This window comes from Giraffa tippelskirchi, chromosome 3 (assembly GCF_054371585.1).
Source record: "Giraffa tippelskirchi isolate mGirTip1 chromosome 3, T2T-mGirTip1v1.2.pri, whole genome shotgun sequence".
NCBI classification, from domain to species: Eukaryota; Metazoa; Chordata; class Mammalia; order Artiodactyla; family Giraffidae; genus Giraffa; species Giraffa tippelskirchi.
In genome coordinates this window covers 10,730,723-10,751,946 of record NC_137277.1, presented here as the reverse complement: position 1 = coordinate 10,751,946, position 21,224 = coordinate 10,730,723, and the positions used below count along the sequence as shown (strand labels likewise).

The following is a 21,224-nucleotide window of genomic DNA, read 5'->3' as shown; positions in this document are numbered from 1 at the left end:
TTAAGGATGGCAGGTGGGGGAGTCAGACCATCAGTACTTTTCTTTGGGTTGGCCTGGATCTGTGTGCCTGTGTGCCTGGGTGCAGAGGGCAAGATAGGATCCCTGGGCGGATAACTGTAAGGAACCGTTCACAGCCAGGCTTCTCTGGATTAATGAGCCCACCCGTCATGGCTGAGGAGGGGCCACACATAAGGCACCGTGGGTGATTCAGGGAAGGGCCGACAGGAAACAAGCCACAAGGGAAGACACCTGAGAAACTCAGCCTAAATCAGATGTTGTCAAGTAAGGAAACAAATGCAGATGTCCATAGAAGCGTACCCTTGGGGATGATTCAGAAGCGGTATGTGATTACCAAAGGTTTCGTAACCATTAGCTCTGAGTGTTGGTGAAGATGTGGGTGCGTGATGTTCATGTAGTAGGTACAGACTCTGGAAAGCAGCCGGGCTCTTGGGCAGTAGGAGCCACTGGAATGATACTTCCCATCGAGGGAGTTGCTCTGCCGTCGGCAGTAGTCTGGAGTGCAGGCTGCACAGGTGTGCCCACCAGTGTTCTCTGGCACCAGGAGAGGAGGCCTGGACAGGAGTGTGCATCACCAGGGGCTTCTGGGGGTTGGGGAGTGATGTCCTATTTGCACTGATGCACATGGGTGGGGGTTCTTGGGCGGGTGTCTGGGGCTGCTAGTGTCACAGACCAAGTGGGTTCAGCTGCTCCCCATGGTGGCTAAGTGTTGGTGTGGAAATAACCCACAGGCCCACTGAGCTGAAAGATGCAAGTACACATGATGGATACTGTTTGGCAATAGGAGGGAATGAAGAGCTGGCATATGTTGCAATTTGAACCTTGAAATAGGCTGAGTAGAACAAGCCAGTCACCAAGGGCCACACAAGTGCTTCTGTTTCTGTTAAATGTCCTAAATTGGTAAATCCATAGAGACATTGGATAACTGGTTTTGTGGGGGCTGAAGGGGAGTGACTGCTAAAGGGTACAGGGCTGCTTTGGGGATGATGGAAATGGAACTAGAAGTATGGTTGCATGATTCTATGAATATACTAAAAGGTACAGAATTGTACATTTTAAAGTGGTAAATTGTGTGGTATGTGAACTGTATCAAAAATCAGGTGGGGAATCTAACACTTCCTCTAAATTAAAAGGGTATGAGCAAGGGGGGAAATACTTGTAAAGCATATAGTTGACAAAAGACAAACTGGAAAATACGAAGAATTTTTTGTGTAGGTAGAATGATGGTCCCCCCAAGTGTGTGCTCAGTTGCTTATTCGTGTCCAACTTTTTGTGACCCCGTGGACTGTAGCCTGCCAGGCTCCTCTGTCCATGGAATTTTCCAGGCAAGAATGCTGGATTGCCATTTCCTTCTCCAGGGGATCTTCCTGACCCAAGGATTGAACCCGTGACTCTTGAGTCAGTCTCCTGCATTGGCAGGCAGGATCTTTACCACTAGCGCCACCTGGGAATTGGGTTCTAACATGACAAACCCAGAACTGAGGGCTAAGTATGAGGGCTACTAACTGTCTATCAACTTCCATTTTTTCCTTAGGACCTCAGACAATAGTGAAAATAAACAAGGAATTACTGTCTGTCAGTGCTGTGGGCAAGAATATGTCCTAGATAAGGAGTCTCTGTTAAGAAATCCATCTGAGGGCTTCCCTGATGGCTCACTGGTAAAGAATCTGCCTACCAATGCAGGAAACATAGGTTTGACCCCTGATTCGGGAGGATCCCACATGGCTCAGAGCAAACTTAAGGCTGTGCCCTAGAGCCCAGGAGCTGCAGCTACTAGAACCCGTGCCCCCCAAGGAGAGCAGCCACCATAACGAGAAGCCACACACCACAACTAGAGAGTAGCTCTCACTCTAAGAAATTGGGAGAAGCCCACCCACCCCACCCCCAGATGCCCATAGCTTAATCCCTGGAACCTGTGAATATCCCACATTAAATGGCCAGAGGGACTTTGCAGGTGAGATTAAAGATTTTGAGATGAAGGGCTACCATGGGTCAGAGTGGTGTAATGGAAGAGGCAGGAGAGCGTCTCAGTGGTGAGGATTCAGCTCACCGTTCGTTGCTGGATTCAGTGCCCCAAGCCATGCTCGGGAGACTGAATTCTGCCAACAACCCGAATAAGCACGGGAGCCTCCAGAGAGGAAGCAGCATCCCTGCTAACACCTGATTTTAGCCCGGCAAGACCAAGTCAAACTTCTGACCTACAGAACTGTGATAGAATAAATCTGTTATTTTAAACCATGGAAATTGTGGTAATTTGTCAGTAGCAATGGAAAAACTATTTTATAACTCGGGGGAACAAATCCAAGTAAAAAATAGGCAAAATACCTGAACAGACACTTCACCAAAGAAGATTCATGAGTGACATAAGTCCAAGAAAAGATGCTCACCATCTTCAGTCATTAGGAACACAAATCAGACCCATGAGATCCACCGTCACTGGAATGGCAGAAATTGAAGAGACCAGACCAAGCCACAGCGAAGCTGGTAGGAGCACAGAGCAGGTCACACACTTTGGAAAACAGTTCAATTCACACCCCCCCCCTCCATATGACCTGACCGTATCATGCTTGGTGTTTGCTCAAGAGAAATGAAAACATGTCCGTTCACACTGGTCCACGACTGCTGACCACATCTTTATCCCTAACAGTAAAAGGCTGAAACACTCCTAACACCATTAAAATTTGATAAACTATGTGGCACCTCCATACCACGGGAAACTATTTGGCAATGAAAAAGCACACATACAACATGCATGACCCTCAAAGTAGTTAGATTAATATTAGCCTCCCCCCAAAAAAAAGCTGTATGATTCCATTTATAGAAAATTCCAAAAAATGTAAATGGATTTATAGTGACCAAAAGCAGACCAGTGGTTGCCTGGGAACGGAAGTGTGGGCGTAGCAGCTTTAGTCCACGGAGCCCTTGGGCAGGGTTGGGGAGAGCATGCATCTCCCACCAGGTGACTGACACCAGGCCTGGCTGACTGTTCTCCAGTCACCTGAGAGAGGAAAACGGGTGTGAGGTGATGGGCTGTGAGGGCGCTGCTCTGAGAGTGCACAGGAGAGCACGCACACTCTGCCCAGAAATGTCCAAGGACCCATCAAGGATGGAATCCTACTTCTGTGTCAAGACCTTCAGGTGCATCCTTTTATTGAAAATAATTGCACTTCAGATCGAGGGTTCCCCGAGTCCTGTGAACTCTGCAGCGGCCCAGAAAGCAGTCTGCAGCAGCCCCCAGTTCTGTGCCTTCATCCGGTCCCAGCAGCAGGCCCTACCGAGGCAGGGCCTTGCGATGCAGGTACCACCTCGCCCAGGTACCACCTCTGCGTCATAGGCGGGCAGTGGTGGCTGACAGCACACACATTGCAGTGACAGGCTACAGAGGAGCAAAGCTTCCAGGAGACATTTCCAGTACAGGGCACCCCTCAGGGCACTGATCTGACTGGCATCTGGGCAGACGACTCAGATGAGCCGCTGGCCCAGAGCCCAGGAGAGACTCACAAGCAGATCTGGGTGTTCACGGACGTCAGGGCCATGTGCCTTGGGGTAAGCGCTTCTGACCCAAGGCCCCTACGCCGCCGACTGAGGGTGCAAGTGCTGGGCCACGGGGAGGTCTGTAAGGGAGCAGCGCACCACTGGGCCCCGGGTTAGGACCAACTGATGACAAACTGCTCTCCCATGGTCAGCAAGACAGGGATGTCCAGAGTCTGCGGACAAGAAATAGGAAAACTGGGTTGGCAACTGAAGTGAGGCAGACAGGAGCCTGTGGATGTGGGTGGGCGGTGGACATGGCACCTGGCTCAGCCCCTGGGAGTCTTGCTGTTTCCTCCCAGCACTCTTGGCAGTGGCCGCCTCAATCTGCTTTGGAAAAGAGCTGCCCTTTAACCAGGGGCCAACAACGTGGACACGGGCAGAGGAAAGATGTGTAGGGGGCTAAACTTCCCACTTTTCCCTGAAGTTCAGCTTCCTCTCTGCCCCTTGTAACACTCAAGTGTCCTCTCCCTGCTGGACAGGGAGTCCCATGATGCCAGCTCAGCGGACACCTCCCACCCCCTCACCCACCCTCAGGGATAGGCCCTCTGGCCCCAAGTGTGGGCTCTCTTGCCTCCGTGTCAGGGTTGAAGGTGAAGTTGGAGACAGGAACGCTGTTGCAGAGGACCTGCTGGGGGGCTGTGGCCACCCCCAGGACGGTCACGTTCCTCAGCTGCAGGCCGGCCCCCTCACTGCTCACGTGCACCAGCTCGTTCACAATGGTGTTCTGGCCGGAGCAGAGAGACAGGACCGGAGGTGTGAGCAGATGGTCTAGGGCAGCAAGCCCCCCTCAGGCAGGGTCTCTGGGCAGCACACCCCATGCAACCCCTGGGATGCTGGCACAGTGCAGGGAACTCTGGTCAAGGCACTTGGCCCACAGGCTCTTCTCCCCTTCAGTCTGGCTGACCCGGTGACAGGTAGCCATCCCAGGACCCCAGGCGTAGCTTTCCTGAGTCAGGATAGTCACCCCAAGTGGCCCCCAGCCTGGGCAGATCCGACTCACGTTCTTGGCCAGGAAGATAAGCTGTGTGTAGTCCCCACGGTCCAGCACTCCCAGGCTCTCCCCGTCGTCCCAGAACAGCTCCCCTCGGGCCTCCCCTCTCGTGGTCAGGGCCACAGCCAGGGCCATGGGCTGCTTGCGGGACTCTGTGGTTGTGAGGCCAGGGCCCTGGGAGGGGGTGGCCCACGTCACTGTCCCAAGCATGGTGGAGGCCTCCAAACCCAGGTGTGAGGAACGTTAGGCTAGGATAGTGCCGTGGAAGAAACCGAGATCTGCAGGACAGTCTACGGCCAAGTAGCCTGGAGGCCCGTGGAGACCACCCTGACCCAAGGGGACACCTCAGAGGACACAAGGCCCATGGAGGTTTGCAGACTGACTGTTTTCTGAGAAGGGCCAGGGAAGCTCTAGAAGGGCCTCCCCTCTGCCTGGCCTGGGAGCAAGTCAGTGCAGGGATGTGTCCTTCCCCAACACAGGTCATCCTCACCCCTCAGAAGCATCATCTCTCCCTGGGGGCGGGCCTCCAGCTGGACAGAGGCATGCAGGGGCCCAGCAGCCCCAGGGCTGGACGAATGGGCTCAGGGGCCCGGCCCAGGTACCTGCATAGGGATGATGTGCCCAGCCCGGAGGTGTACGTTGATGGTGTCCAGCGGGGCGGACAGCGTCACCCACTGCCCCTTGCTGTGGATGGTAGATGTGAGGGGTGCAGGAGATGGGAGGCTGCCAAAGGCCTCCATTGGTACCTGGAGCAGGATGTCATGTCACAAAGAGTCCTGGGCAGTGCCAAGACCCTGTGCTGTTCTTGGGAGGCAAGAGCGGAGACTGTGGGGACAGAGCGTGAGAGGCTGGAGCCAGGGCTTGGGTGGGGCTGCTCAGAGGATAGGAGAAGGGGCAGGAGTGTGGAAGCAGGAGAACTGGAGTCCTGGCTCAGTTTGGTGGCAAGTCACCCATCCAGCCTCAGTTTCCCCATCTAGAAAATGGGTCCTGCAAGGATCGCACAAGATGATGCTGGTGGAGCAGCTCCAGGTGAGGGCCCTCATGTAGCCAGGACCCCTCCCTACCAACAGTGCCAGAGGGAGGACCCCTCCACCATCTTCCCCATCCTACCAGGCTTCAGGGCCCCAGGACTCACCGTCTGCAGGTCGTACCATGTACCCTGGGGGAAGTAGCCAGTGACTTCAACCTTCCCAGCCTCAAGCACTGGGGTGATGAGCAGGGCCTCCCCCCACAGGAGCTGGCGGTCCACAGTCCAGGTGCTGGGGTCCTCGGGGAACCTTCAAACAGGAAAGACTGGCAGGGTGGTCTGGTAACCTCTGAGGTCAGTGGGCTCAGGGGGCCCGTGGGGAGGTTTGGAAAGGAGCTGAAGGACCTGGGTTACACGTGGCAGAGCTGGTTCTGGCCAAATGAAGTCAAGGCAGGAGCCAAGAATAACCTCTCCTTGACTGATTATCCAAGCATGACCTGTTCACATTTCTCACTGGCAAACTGTGCTCTTGCCCATGTGTTTTATTTGGTTCTTGATATTAGTCTTACACTTGGTCTGAGTTTCTGTACATTAGGGAGAGTGTCGTTGACAAGTCAAAGTGAAAGTCACTCAGTCATGTCCGACTCTGCAGCCCCATGGACTGTACTGTATAGTCCATGGAATTCTCCAGGCCGGAATACTGGAGTGGGTAGCCTTTCCCTTCTCCAGGGGATCTTCCCAACCCAGGGATCGAACCCTGGTCTCCTGCATTGCAGGCACATTCTTTATCAACTGAGCCACAAAGGTTTTCTGCTATTCATTTGCCTTGACAATCTATGTTCAGAGCAGTTTTCTGTTTATTTTTCTGTTCATGTTCAGAGAAATGTTATTTTTTTTTCTCTAAGTTAAACTTCCTTCCTTTGCTTTTTGCTTTGGATGCTTAGAAAGCCCTCTCCTGCCAGAGCAGAGGGAAACATGGACTTCTGTTTCCTGGGGCTTTTTCTATGGCTTAATTTTTGACATTTAATTCATCTGGAATTTAAGTTTGTATGAGATGAGAGGAAAATAGATTTTTGCAAATAGCTTACTAATTACCACACTACTAAGAAACCCTTTAACCCTCTGATTCGAGCAGCCATTTTACAGGATGGTAACTTCTCAGGCATACCGAGTCCTATCTGGGGGATAGCTATTGGATTTCTTTGGTGGTCTTACTACCTTAAGCCCCAAACAGATTCAATCACGGTAGACTTACAACTTATTTTGCCATCTGGGAGGCCTGGTCTGTACTCAGTGTTCATCATGGGATTTTCTATTATCGAGGGCTCCCAGCCCTGAACTGGAATCCAGTGGGTGGGAACTGGGGGTGCAGGGGGTACCTCGGCGGGGAGGGCCCAGATTTTGCTGCCACCTCCTTCCTCTTGGTGCCTGGAACACCCAACGCAGGAGGGTGGCTGCCCTGGGGTCAGTGGGCCTGAGGCCATCGCTCCCAACCCAGGCACTCACTCCAGGAAGAGGGGCTGGGCCACTGTCTCGCCTCTGACGTGGGCCCCGTGGAATAGCGTGTAGAGATAGGGCAGCAGCACGTAGCGCAGGGTGAAGGCCTTCCTCATGGCTTGCTGCGCCGTCTCGCTGAACCTGTACGGTTCCTGCGGCTGCGGTGGAGGGAGTGGTGGAAGCACCTGGCATCTGGGGTGGCAGTCCCCCAGGTTCCCCCTACCCCAGGAGACCTGGCACTTCGGGGCCAGCCAAGGCTGGGCTCCCTGGCACAGAAAGTGGCGTTCTCCAGGGCACAGCCTCCCCTGCCGTCCCCGCCCTACCTGGCTGTTCAGGGAATTGTGGTTCCGCATGAAGGGATAGAAGGCCCCCAGCTGGGTCCAGCGCACACACAGCTCCTCCGAGGTGTTGCCCAGGAAGCCACAGATGTCGGCCCCCACCAGGGGCACCCCCAGCATATTGAAGAGCAGGATTTCTGGAGGGCAGAGTCAGACACGTCTGCAGATGCCACAGCCGGACCAGACCAGGAGCCTGACAGACGTGTCTGATGAACTGGTGAGGGAGGAGGATCCCTCCCAAAGACCCTCCCACCCAGCCCCCACCCGATGGCTGGTGCATCCTGCACTCATGGTTTCAGCAGAACAACCAGCTGTATCTGCTCCCTTAACACCTAGGGTGTGCAGGGCAAACTAGATTGATCAGGGATGAATTGAATCCCCCCTCTCCCCTCTGCACAAAGGTTAAGTTCTAGTCCTAATCCCCAGTTGCTGGGAATGTAACCACATTTGGAAATAGGGTCACTGCAGACATAATCAGGTTGAGGACATCAGGGTGGGCCCTGATCCACCATGACTGATTTCCTTATCAGAAGAAGGAATCAGATACAGGAAACACAGAGGGTCCCAAACAAGATGAACACAAACAGACCTACACTAAGACACAATTGAAATGGCAAAAGTTAAACAGGATTCAGGCCCGACCCGCCACGCTGGCCCCAGGATGAAAATCAGAGCCAGTCAGCACCCGTGGGCAGAGCCAGCAGCGGCTTTGTGAAGGAAGAATGGACTCAGCTCGGCAGGACGTCACATACGCGACGTCACATACCCATCACACATGGAAGCGAGCCTGTGACTAGGAAAGCACTTCCAGGCTGGAGGGTTTGGTGGGGGCTCTCTTCAGCTGTGACCTCAGGGGGTCACCTCTCCCCTCTCCCCAGTGCTCCTGAGCCATCCCTGGGCCTAAGACGTCTGCAGCATCAGAGCTCTTGGAACAAAAATCAAAATTCTCTTTGCAAGGTGGAGCCAGGCACTGAGACAACAGGGGTGGGGGCGCCCTTTGGACTGAGCTCAGACGCAGTTTTCACGCAATTCAGAATGTGGTCATCAGAAGGGATGTTCTAACAAAGCATGAATCCAAGATGGGATGCTGGGAAGAGGGGCACCACAGGTGAGCCCGCTCGCACAGGTAGCTGATTTGCACAGGTGAGCCCACTCACAGGTGTTGGCGGCAGGCCCCACCCCATCACAGCAGCATCTCTCTGAGGACCTGGCTCTGGACAAACTCCCCTGGAGAGGGGCCCACCCTCCCCTCCTTGCCCCACCTCCTGACAGGTGTACTCACCTGGCACGGAGTAGGAAAGCTGCTCCCAGTTGCTCCACACATCCCCCGTCCAGTGGCCGGAGTATCGGCCGTGGCCAGAGAAGGTTGAGCGAGAGATCACGAAGGGACGTGTCCCTCGAGCCTTCACCAGGGCCCTGGGTGGAGAGAGGTGTGCTGAGTGGGGTCACCAGGAACCCCATCACTGCCGGCAAGAGCGCCTGGCAGTGCAGCAGGGAGGGCGGGCTGGGAGCAAGGAGCCGGATAGCCGAGGCCTCCGCCCGTGTCTGCCGGGCAGCCAGCCCTGCCACCCAACTTACCCTCAAAATGCACATGTCCCAGGGTGGACAAACATCCCTTGAAGCTCAAGGAAGCCAGAGGTCCTGACCAGCCCTGGCCTCCCTGTCTCGTCACCATGCCCTTCCTCTGAGGCACCAGGCATGGAGCAGAGGGCAAGAGGGGTTAGAATGGGGGTGGCAGGGGCTCTGGGAGGAACCTGGGCTTCCTTCTCTCCGTCCCCCACCCTGGCCCCTCACCTGTGGGAGGCGAAGGCTTCGGTCAGCCCATACAGGTTGTGCAGATCGTAGTGTGTGGACAGGAACTGGTGGCTGGAAGGGCAGATGGTGGCTGCCCGGAGGGTCCCGCCAACCACCCCTGGAAGAGAGGGGGCTGTTTCCTTGGAGCCTCCGCCCAGCAGGCTGGTGTCCCCCACATCCTTGAGCCCCTTGGGACCTGGTACCACCTGTGGCACGAGGTGGTGCCACAGCCTGGCCTCTGCAGACCCAGACTTCACGTCTGCCTGCTCCTGAACCAGCTGCGCCTGGAGCACCCTCTCCAAAGGGTCTCGCCTTAGCAGCACATGCCCGGTCAACATCACGTGGCTGGGGTCACCCCCACATGAACCTCACTCCTGAGGCTTCCCTAGCACGTCCCAGGCTCCTGCTGTCCATCAGCTTCTCAGATACCAGGGCTTCAAGCCTCCCAAACCAGAGAAGGGAAATCCCTTGATTTGAGCTATTAAATCCCCAGCTGACTAGTGCTGGAACAGGCGAGTGGAGGCAGGCAGGGATCGGGGGGCAGCTCACCTGGCATGTAGGGCGGGTTCTCCAGGTTGTTGTCTGGGCAGCCATCCACTGAGCCCCTCACGAAATTGGATGGCTCGTTCATATCCTGTGAGAGAGAACCAGGGTGGGCATCCTACTTGGTGCAGGGCGTCGGGCCTGTCCCCAAGCCACAGGCCACCCAGGGGCAGGGCCACACTCACGATCCACATGCCATCGAAGGGCACTTGGGCGTGGAACTCGGTCACCATGTCCTGCCACCAGTCAAGGGCCTCGGGGTTGGTGAAGTCGGGGAAGGCGGTGAGTCCGGGCCACACCTGGGCAAGAGGTCAAAGGGCAGACGGGGCCCCTGGAGCCTGCACGGAGGCCCTGGGCAAACCAGCTGCGGGCAGGGCTGCAGCCTCACTCATCTCTCCTAGAGGTGGGTGGACTGCAAGGGGGAGGAGCATGGGGAAAGGCCCTGGAATCCACACTCCTGGGAGCCTTCCTCCTGGTTCTGGGCTTGCCCTGGGGAAGAAGTAGGGACTCTTCTGGATGCACCCCCGCACCCCCCACCCTGGGAAGCCCCTGGGGACCCAGAGGATGTACAGGACTCTGAGGTCTCCCTGAGGAGCTTTGGAGCGCGCGTCTGAACTGCCTGCAAACACCCCTGACACAAGGATTCTAGGTGGCCTACCTTGTCAGAAGCCACTGTCACCCCCAGCTGTGAACCCCGCCTTCAGTACCACTGGCCGGAGATCCCTCTTTCCCCCCCTCACCCCCCAGGCCCCACTGTACCTGCCCAATCAGTGGCTGCCCAGTCTCATTGGTGATGAAGACTCCCCGCCTCAGACCCTCGTCGTAGGGTCGGTAGGTCCCAGCAGGGCCTGAACTGCTGATGGCAGGATCCTGGAGAGAGAAACTGGTCAGGATGAGAAGGAAACCCCCGAAACCTTGGCCCCATCGCTGGGAAAATGCTCTCCCTAAATGTTAGCAAAGCAGAAGTGGATGCGGCTTCATGTGAGTCAACAAGCTGTGCGCGGAGGTACACGAGACCCGCCCCCGGAAGGCCAAACAGGGAGCACCTGGATGCAGGCGTTACTTTTGCTCGAAGGGCCCGGAATTTCACAAATGTTCTACAACGACCATTTATTTCATTTAGAAATTTAAAAAAAGAAAAGGTCTGCACCTGCCCTCCTTGCTCTGAGTGACCCTGGATGCTGCTCCCTTCAGAGGGGCCGCAAGGATGGAAATAACCATCAGCCCAATTCCAAATGGATTTCCTCTCTTGAGGGGAATCCACAGTGGCGATCACTTGGTTTTCTCAGCTCCCCCACCCCACCTCCTCCTCTGGGCACCCCCCACAAGCTGTACAGCCCGAACTGCACCCCTCTGGCTGCGGGGACTGGCCTAGGGAAGTGTGTCTTCATGCTGAACCACTCAGAGCCTGCCCTGCTCCCCACAGGGCAGAGCTGACCGCAGGGAGGAAAGGCAGGGGTCTCATGGAGCCTCTGTGGTTCCAGCTGCCCCGGCACACAGCTCCACCTGGCCCACCCAGAGCTGAGTGGTGTCAGCTGAGTGATGCCTTTCTTACCACTTGCTTTCAGTGGTTCAAGTAACTTAACAGCTGCAAGGATCTTGAGCAAAGACACATTTCCAGGGACATCACTGGACCATAAAGGCCAAGTCTATAAAACTGATATTCCCTCAATACCAAAGACCCTCAGAAATGTCCTCCGTGCCCACGGCAAGTCAAGGACGATGCCACTGAGAATTGGAGCCACTAGACGCTGGGACCCTCGGCTTCCAAAAGAGCCTGCTCCGCGTGGCACAGGAGAGAAGGGGCACTCACCACGATCATGATGTACCGCCGACCGCCCTGGTGGAGCTCCCGCACCATGGCTGGGAAGTCCCCAAAGTGGTCCTTGTTGAAAGTGAAGTCCCGTTTGGCGTCCATGTAGTCAAGGTCGTTCCACTGGACGTCCTGCAGCCACAGCACAGGGTGGTCGGGGCCCAGGCTCGCTACTCCCACCCCCCCAATGGGTCCCAGGCCCCTCCCCAGCACTCACCAGGGGGAAGTAGACCCTGGTCATGTTCTCCACGACCTGGCGGGTGATGGCGGTGGTGGAGTAGCCCCAGCGGCACAGGTGGAAGCCCAGGCCCCAGTACGGCGGCATGAACGGGTAGCCTGGGGGCCAAGGCGACCGTGAGTGGGCAGGAGGAGCTGGGGAGGGAGCAGCCGGGGCCAGGGCGAGGCCTACCCACGACGTCCAGGTACTGCTGCACCACGCTCTTGGGCTCCGGGCCCAGGAAGATGTACACGTCCAGGATCCCACCTGTCGACCTCCAGCTGAGGGCTGGGCTGGGCTGCAGGACCACATCTGGAGGAAGCAGCCTTGCGGCTCAGGGACAAATACTCACCTCTCTTCCCCAGGGCCTTCAGTGCTGCACCAATGGGCCAAACACCTGCTGGAGAGGTCTTTCCGCAGGGAGCCGGGGGGCCAGGACACTCACTCTGAGCCCAGCTCACTGAGAGACTTGGAGCAGGACAGGAAGGTGCTAAGCAGCCTGAGGCCCCCCTTTTTGGCCTTAGTCCCCCTCCTCACACCACAGGTCCCACCTTAAGGGCACTGAAGGATAGAGCTGGCAGAGGCCACGGCCCACTGGTCATTTCTCACAGAGTGTACAAGGCCTAATCCCCTGCCGCCTCCTCTGAGACCTGCAGCCTGTCAGGCAGGTACAGAGAACCCTAGGCCCCTCAAGGTAGGAGGGGGTGTAGCTGCACCAGGGAAACCCTGGCTGGGGGCTTAGAAGCAGAACTGGCCAGGAGATGTGGAGGGCCCCAGTGCCCCCATGCTTACCCATGGCGTTGCTGTTCAGCAGGAAGACCCCGTGAGCCGACCCGCCATCCTCCAGGACCAGGTAGAAAGGGTGAGATCCGTACAGGTTCACGTTGGGCTGGGATATGGCAGACACCCCACTTTACGTCCTAGCCCATGAGGCCCCTCTAATCCCAGACCCCCTTCTACCACCCCTTTACCTCGGGGGCGATGTCCCGGTTCCAGAGGGTGATCTTGGTCCAGTTGGTGCTGAGCATCAGGGACCCAAGGTGTTCGGCAAGGCCTGTGATGTGCTGGGACGGCAGGGAGGTGGACAGCTGCAGAAACTGGTCCGCAAAGAACAAGGGGGCCACCGTGGTGTTCAGCCTGCCAGAAGAGACCAGGTGGCCTCGCATGAGAAGCCAACAGCCCCGTGAGCCTTGACCACAAGCGGGTGCTGCCCAAAACTCTTCCAGTCCCGGGAGTTGTGGCCCTGAGTACTACCTCCCAGGAGGGCCCAACTGCTCCCAGACTTCATGGAGCTGCCCAGTCAGGGGCAGTTAGGGCACTGCGAGGTTCCACAGAGTCAAGAAAAAGGATGAGACAAGTTAATAACTGCAGTGTCTGATAAATTGATATGTGCTGTGGTTAGTCGCTCAGTTACGTCCGACTCTGACCCCGTGGACTGTAGCCCACCAGGCTCCTCTGTCCATGAGGACTTTCCAGGCAAGAATACTGGAGTGGGTTGCCATGCCCTCCTCCAAGGGATCTGCCCAACCAAGGGATCAAACCCAGGTCTCCCACATTGCAGGCAGATTCTTTACTGGCTGAGCTACTAGGGAAGCCCATATTGATGTGTACTATGTAATAAATAAATAATAAAGCAGAGTAGGGGGTGTTCCCTGGAGTGGGGATGCCCCTTTAGCCTGGACAGGGTTTCTCAGCCGAAGCACTGCTGACGTTTTGGCTGATCCCTTTGTGTTCTGGGCTGTCCTGTGTGCTGTGGGGAGCTGAGTGGAATCCCTGCATCCCCGCCCTGGTGGTCACAATGTCTCCAGCTGTTGCCAAGTGTCCCCTGGGGAAAATCACTCCCAGTGGGCCTCCCTGGGGTGGACAGTGTGGGTAGGGGGCCTTTGAGGGCTCGGGTGCAGGGAACAGTGAGCACCAGGGTCCCCGGGGGCCACGAACAGCAAGGAGGCCAGAGCAGGAGGGTGGACCACAACAGGGTCAGGGACAATGCCCTCCAGCTCCCTGGCCCTCCCACCTGGATTGGGGGGGGCGGTGCACAGAGACTAGGCACTCACAGCACCCGTCCATCCAGCTTCCGCTGCACGACCACCCCAAAGGGCTCCTCCGAGAACTCTACACTGTAGAGTGTGGACGGCGCCTGGCTGCGGACACGCGGGGTCTCCAAAGGCACCTCATAGCGCCTGTTGGCGGGATCTTTGATCTAGAGGATGAGAATAGTGTCATGAGGCCCTTGGTGGCTGGCCGCCCCTAACACCTGTCCACTCCATCCTTCACCCTCCAGAGGAGAGAGGGGTCAGTTCAAGTCCCAGGGCAGCCACACAGAGTGTGGAGGTATGCACAGACTAGTTCACACCCCTGAGCCTCAGTTTCCTGAGGCCAGGAAAGCACCTCCTGTGGGCTGCCAGGTAAAATAGAGAACACCGGGAAATCTGGGTTTCAGATACACAATTGTTTTTAGTATTGATATGTCCTAGATATTTTATGGGACATACTTATGCTAAAAAAAAAAAAAGAAAGAGACTAACTTCTCAGTTATCTGAAATTCAAAATTGTACTTTTATTTGCTGAATCTGGCAAGGTTTTTCTGCCTGGCATTCCGAGTCATAGGGTGAATGTGAAAACATAATAAGATCACCCAACCGTTGTTTGGTACACAGTCATCACTCAGTAATTCACGGCTGTTGTTAATTACTTTGTTAAAATAACTCAGTATTACTGAACTGTGTGCTGCAGGCTCTCTCACCTTTGTGTCTGGACATTCATTCAGTTGACAAGTTTTTACCGAGCACCTGCTATGTGCCAGACACTGTCCCAGGGGCTGGGAATGAATCAGACAAGAGGCCCTGCCCTCAGCGGCTGGGATCCCACTGCCCGCTGCTGGAACGTCCCCACTTCCTCCCTTCCCACTGTCCCCCTTCCTGCCTCCTACTTCAGGTCCCAGGTGGGATGTCACTTCCTGGGGGTCACCTAACCTCCTACCACCTCACTTTAAGCCCTGTCCTCTAGAACACTCCTAGAACCTCCCAGTCACTGTCTTAGTGACCCACTATCCCCTGAATGTAGGTGCCATGTCTGCTCACACCCAGACTCTGGGTGAGGGTACAATACAAATCTATGCATAAATAAACACTCCACAGAGTCTGTTTTCGGGCTTCCCTGGTGGCTCAGATGCTAAAGAATCCACCTGCAATGCAGGAGACCTGGGTCCAGTCCCCGGGCTGGGAATATCCCTTGAAGGAGGGCATGGCAACCCACTCCAGTATTCTTGCCTGGAGAATCCTCATGGACAGAGGAGCCTGGCGGGCTACAGTCCATGGGGTCACAAAGAGTCAGACACAACTGAGCCACTAAGCACAGCAGAATCCATCTTCGTCCACTGTCCACACACTCTCTCTGCCCCTGCCCAGCCCCTGGCCCCCATCCTGCCCACCGTGAAGTGGAGTCGGCTCTCGGTCTCCATCAACACGTCCAGCCTCAAGGTCATGATGTCCTTGGGGAAGAAGGTCGGGACGGCACGGGTCAGGGTGGCCATGTACCCTGTCTCAGTGGTGGTCAGGTTCTGCAGCCTGTAACTGGGGTAGTTGGGAGGGAAGAAGCACCAGGGCTGCCCCATCTGGGCATCCGGAGGCCACTCTGCAGGCACGTAGCAGCAGCCGCGGGCCTCACACTGCTGCTGGGTGATGCCCTTGTCTGGGGCACAGTCGAAGCGGCTGTTGGGAGGCAGGTCGCACTGTATGGGTGCTGCCCTGGGGCTGCCACGGCATCCTGGGCTGCTGGCTCCTGGCTGGCAAGCTTGGTGAATCTCGTCTTGGGAGAAGCCTCGTAGTTCTCGGGGGACCACCTCCAAGTCATGAAGCAGAATGTGCCCCAGGAGGGCCACGGTGAGGAGGGCACAGACACCCAGCAGGGGGCAGGAGAAGGGCGGCCACCTCATCATGGGTGGGCAGTGGATCTGCGAAGTAGGCAGACAGAAGAACCAGGCTCAACGGGACAGCAGGAGGGAATGCCCAGGACCTCAGGAGACTCTCAAAGCAGCTTCCAGACTTGAACGTGGGGCTAGCCGAACAGCACCCAGGGTGGAAGTGAGTGAGGGCAGACCTGGGGGAGGGAGGATAAAGGGAAAGGAGAGAAAAGTCCCAAATAAGGAGTTTCAGAATTCTGTGCATTGTGAAGTCTTCTAATATGTCACAAATTAACCCGTCTAGAATGTTTGTAAAAATGACTTAATAACAAAGACCCATGTGACAGATCAAGCAGAACAAGTTCCCACAGTAGATGGAGTCAGTCCCGCTCTTGTATGAAGACTGTGGCCGAGGTGATTAAGTCTTGGCCAATGGGGCGGAAGCACGCCCTCTCTCTGTCCCTCTCTGCTGACCTGGACGTGGATACAGCCTCTGAGGGGTCTTGGGCACCACAACTCAGGGCAACACTCAGGGACAGCCAAGCACAGGAGAGAGGCCTGGCCTCCAGGACTTGGCAGGTGGAGCCCCTCCCGGCCCCTGCCGTCAGGTGTGCGAGAAACCTGCCCATGCGGGGTCTGGGTGTGGGTCTCTGCCACAGCCACTGCACTGGAGCCTCGCTCTGGTGACTCTGGTGCTAAGGCTGGTATTACCTGCATCTAGCTTATCTTTATGTAAGGAACATTGTTTGTCCAGCTCCTCTGAGGAGCAGCAGCCATGGATACGGGACTAAACATGCAAGGATTTTACTCGGGGAATCCTTTTTATCTGCTTGAGAGAAAATGGGGAGGTTGGCAGAGAGGCTGAGACCATCCACACATACCCACCTTCCTGACCCCACAGGAGGGTGGTGGGTCCCAGAGCCCCAGACTGTTATGCAGGTTAAGGAAGGTTGGGCAAGGCCATGGTACTGGGGGTCCTCAAGCCAAAGCTGGTCCTTAGAGGGGTCCAGGTCTCCCAGAAGAAGCCTGCCCTAGTGTTAAGGGCCAGGAGGTGGCCCCTTGCAGGAGATGGCAGCGATGATTTCAGGGCACAGGAGCGGAACCTCTGTCAGCAAAGCTCCTTGTGGCAGGAGGTCTGTGAGCTGCATTCTCACAGCCTCTGGAAACATGCAGATACTGGGGGGAAGTCACCCACCAGCAGAAGTGCACCCACGTCACTGAGAGTCTGAGCCTGTCCCAGACACAGACCGGTCAGTCACCTGGAACGTTCTGGCCACCATACTTCACCAGTATGTTAGGTATAAGAGCAAACTGTTTTCATTCACAACACTTCTGACACCAAAAGTGTGGGGATTTTTCACACCAACCAATTCTTCCCTTGTCTGGACACCAGCCGCGTGTCCAGCAATTCAATTCAATTCAATTCTGACAAGAACTCCTGGATTAGCAAAGACCGTACAGGTTGAGGGCTCAGTCCCATGAAGCTTCCCCCACCTCAGACACTAACTGCGTGTTCCAGATTGTCACTCGCACTTCTGACCACGCGGCTATAAATTCCAGGGTTCACATAACACCCCTCACCTCAGGTTCAATAACTGGCTAGAACAACTCACAGAACTCAGGAAAGCACTTTAATTCTGTTACTTGTTTATTATAAAAGATACAACCTAGGAATACCCAGAGGGCAAGGTATGGAGAAGGGGTGTTCAGCTTCTATGCCCTCTCTGGGCTGGCCACCCTCTGAGCAACAAAACCAGCTTGGAAGCTCTCTAAACCCCAACTAGTTTAGGGTTTTATTATGTAGGCACGAAATGATGAGATCACTGACCACTGGTAATTAACTTAATTACCAGCCTCCGCTCTAGGGAGTGAGGCCAAGTGAAAGTTCCCACTCTGGAATCCTGCCTTGGTCCTTCTGGGGACTAGCCCCCATTCTGAAGCTGTTTGCAAGCCCCGGTCGTCTCATTAGCATGAAACAGACACTCTTGTCACCACCAAGATTCTAGGGTCTTTAGGAGCTGTGTGTCAGGAAGTGGGGACAAAGACTGGGGATAAATATCTATTTTTTATACCACACAGTGTCCCAGCTCCACTTCAGTCTGCCAGACACATCTGTGATCGTGACGATTCAGAAACTTGGGGAACTCATAGTGGAAGGTCTTGGCCCTTCCCACCCAGACTTCAGAAGCTGAAGAGGTGGCCAGTGGCACAGCCAGGGCAGCACCCCACCCCTTCCCTGTTTGCATTTTAGAGACGGGGAAGACAGTCCAGAAGGGGGAAGAGATCCTACAATGGGGAAAGTCTCCACTCACGGCACTTACAATTTAGAGAAAAATGCGGAAGGACTGGCGATCAATAGGTCAAGTGGCGCCCCGGAGGGCCTGTCGCCCCGTTTTCTGGGCTGTGACTTTGAACCACTGCTCCCCAGGCCACGGTGGCGGTACGGACAAGCTTGGTTCAGAGCCCAGTTCCACCACCGGCAGAGGCAGCTAAAGGATTTTAAACCTTCCGTGCCTCAGCTTCCTCCCTGTGAATGTGGGCAAGCACAGCCTTCCTCGCCCAGCTCGGGGGCAATGAGTGGGTACCGTGGAGCTTTCGGGGTCCCTATGTTACTGAGGGCACTGTCGTCACTGCTGACCGCTGGCGCGCGGCCCTGGCACGATGCCCTCAACTTCTCCAAAAGGAAAGCACTGACGACCAACCCTTCTATCGATCGACCCCTCCCTTCTCTGGCTTGACGACTGCCTGGACCCGCCAAGCCTCCAGTCTGTAGGGGTTGCCGCGGACCTCCCCGGCCCGCCACTCGCTGGGACCACCCGCAGCCCCAGCCCAGCAGTCGGGCCGGCTCACCTCCGCGCACGCGCGACGGCCGCAGCGGCGACCTCGGGATCCAGCGCCCGCGGCGCAGTGGCGGCGAGTCACGTGACAGTCCCCCTGCGCAGGCGCCCTTGGTGAGTGCTCGGCTCCCGGCGTGCGCCCTCTGGTGGTGGGGCGCGCAGGGGCATCCTCGCCCTCTTGGCTTCGGCGACCCTGAAAAGTGGGAGCGGCCCAGGGGCCATGCGCACTGCAGGAGACAGGGTTCTGGGGAGAGGCCTGGCCTCGCCTTTTGCGATCCGGGGAGGGCGTGACACCCCCGAGTGAGCGAGCCCTCCGCGTTCTAGAGCCCACCAGGCCACTCCAGAGGCCTGACTGCGAGTTTAGCACCCAGAGGCCGAAAATTTGGAAGCAACTTAAGCTTTTTCTGAAAGGAAAATGTTGTCATAACCCATAAAACCTACTGTCATGAAAACGTTCAATGACAAGGTACTTTCATACATTGAGAAAAGGCTCGTGTTAAGAGGAGCAAGCTTGTACTGCAAGAAGCTAACACAACATTGTAAAGCAACTATGAGCTAAGTTGCTTCAGTGGTGTCTGACTCTTTGCGACCTCATGAACTGTAGACTGCCGGGCTCCTCTGTCCACGGGATTCTCCAGGCAAGAATACTGGAGTGGGTTGCCATGCCCTGCTCCAGGGGATCTTCCTGACTCAGAGATCGAACCTGCGTCTCTTCCATCTCCTGCATTGGCAGGCATGTTCTTTACCACTAGTGCCACCTGAAGTGAAAGTGAAAGTCTCTCAGTTGTGTCCCACTCTTTGCAACCCCATGGACTATACAGTTCATGGAATTCTCCAGGCCAGAATACCGGAGTGGGTAGCCTTTCCTTTCTCCAGGGGATCTTCCCAACCCAGGGATCAAACCCAGTTCTCCCGCATTGCAGGCGGATTCTTTACCAGCTGAGCCACAAGGGAAGCCAAAAAATGCTGGAATGGGTAGCCTATCCCTTCTCCAGGGGATCTTCCTGACCCAGGAATCCAACCAGGGTCTCCTGCATTGCAGGCAGATTCTTTACCAACTGAGCTATCAGGGAAACCAGCACCACCTGGGAAGCCCAAAGCAACTATACTCCAATAAAAATTAATAATAATAATAATAATAATAATAAAAGAGGAACAAGATTTTCAAGTGAAAAGTTGGATCCTGTGACCCTGTCAGGTTGGACCAGACACAGAGAGCCCTACACAGAAGTGTCAGAGTGGGATTGAGGGCTTCCCTCCTCCTTTGTGGAGTTTGCGTTTCTGAAATATTTTAGAATAGATACACTTCTTCTTGCACATTCAGAAAAAAAATTTATTTTCCTGCTGAAACATTTTAAATTATCTTGTAGAACATTTTCCCTTTAAATTGCAGGGAAGGCATAGGTAGCAGGTGCTCGGGAATCGGGAATCGGAGTGTAGGGGGAGGCACCCTGGGTGGACAAGTGCTCTGGACAAGTGGGCAGACAAAGGGAGGTCTGTGTTCACACACCTGTGTGATCTCACCTCAGGCTTTAGGCCTCCAGACACAGCCAGGGATTCTGTATTTGCTCCCATAAGTTAGGAATCTGGATTTAACCCATGCTGGAGGTGGGGGCAGGAGCAGAGGCCTGTATTTCCAGTTTTACTTGGAAGTTAGCCCAAGGTGGGAATGTGGGTTTGTGTTCACTGACACTGCCTTTGCAAGTGGAAGACTCACCAAAATGGAACTGCAAATGCAGGGATTTCCTACAAAAAATTCCTACAATGCTGCCCTGTCTCTCTTAAGTGGTGTCATTCTCTGAGGATAGGAAGATTCCAGTTCTAATGACACACAAGACTGGTCTCCTCCTTGTTGGTGGCGGGGGGGGGAATTGGGGCTCTCTAGGATCCGGATGACTCCAGCCTTTTGGCAATGGACTGGCTGACCTTGAGCAGGGCCTCTTGGAACTGGGGGTACTCTTCCTTCACGTGGTGGAGAATGGTGCTGATGCTGACCAGCCTGTCATGCAGACGCTTGAGCTCCATCAGCAGCGACTGCTTATTGCGGAGTGAGAAGACGTACCGCCCATCCTTCACGGCCTGAAGGTACTTGAGGCGCGTCTGCAGGGCCACGAGCTCAGAAAGATTCTTGGGAGGGACCAGAGACCCCGTGTCAGGCTATGCGTATTCAAAAGAGGACACTCGCTGGCCTGGCACGAACTCCGACTTGAGGACGCGCCAGTGGAGAGCTTGGCAGATCCAGGGGAAGGGGCTGATGGACCCGCCCTCACCCATAGTCTAACCTGCCAGGTGCCCATCACACCCATCTCAGTTGATCAGGCCCAAACACTGCAGCCCTGAGTGACCCCTGCCTTCTGCTCACACCATATTCAATCCAACAGAAAACCCCAGTGGGGCAGCTTTGAAATGACATGCGGAGTCTGATGGCTTCTCACTAGCCTGAGGCTACCCCTGGTCCATGCATCCTTCTGAAGAACTATGATGGCCTAAGACAGGTCCTGTGTCCACTCTCGGCCCTCACATTCCACACTCATCATGAGAACCAAATGACTGCAGTGATCCCAAGTCCCTCCTCCCCACCCCATCCCTGAGGGAGCAGCCCATGGTCATGGCACTGCCCCCTCCAAGCCTTGCAAGCCCGAGGCCTTGGGCAGCCTCCACTCCTGCTGTACCTGGGTGTGCTCACTCCCTTACCTCCCCTTCAAATTTTGACTCAAGTGTCCACTTGCCCTGTGTAGCCATCTCAGACCACCCTCCTTCCTAGTGCTGCCCCC

At 55.6% G+C, this 21,224-nt stretch overlaps 2 protein-coding genes across 5 annotated transcripts in view; both read right to left on the bottom strand.

The window, feature by feature from the left end:
* Positions 1-2,771: 2,771 nt before the first annotated feature.
* On the bottom strand, positions 2,772-18,522 carry GAA (alpha glucosidase). 3 transcript variants are annotated; one of them, XM_081575752.1, is made up of 20 exons: positions 18,464-18,522; positions 15,143-15,810; positions 13,767-13,912; positions 12,684-12,849; positions 12,505-12,601; positions 11,905-12,024; positions 11,713-11,831; positions 11,496-11,627; positions 10,442-10,552; positions 9,868-9,981; positions 9,689-9,773; positions 9,140-9,272; positions 8,628-8,761; positions 7,331-7,482; positions 7,017-7,165; positions 5,679-5,820; positions 5,146-5,289; positions 4,553-4,717; positions 4,124-4,276; positions 2,772-3,725 (listed from the first exon to the last, which is right to left on the bottom strand). In XM_081575752.1, the coding sequence occupies exons 2-20, from the start codon at positions 15,647-15,649 to the stop codon at positions 3,666-3,668; spliced, it is 2,829 nt and encodes a 942-aa protein (XP_081431878.1). In that variant the 5' UTR covers positions 15,650-15,810; positions 18,464-18,522; the 3' UTR covers positions 2,772-3,665. The 3 variants fall into 3 exon arrangements, with proteins under 3 accessions (XP_081431878.1, XP_081431880.1, XP_081431879.1); XM_081575754.1 differs by having other exon boundaries at positions 9,140-9,257; XM_081575753.1 differs by having other exon boundaries at positions 9,140-9,257; positions 15,143-15,664.
* A 1,240-nt stretch (positions 18,523-19,762) lies between these two features.
* The window catches only part of CCDC40 (coiled-coil domain 40 molecular ruler complex subunit), a 43,085-nt gene continuing 41,623 nt past the window's right edge, over positions 19,763-21,224 (bottom strand). For both annotated transcript variants that reach the window (XM_081575737.1, XM_081575738.1), the window contains one exon: positions 19,763-20,577. In XM_081575737.1, the coding sequence (XP_081431863.1) occupies positions 20,332-20,577 (246 nt within the window). In that variant the 3' untranslated portion in view covers positions 19,763-20,331. The remainder of the gene's footprint in view (positions 20,578-21,224) is intronic.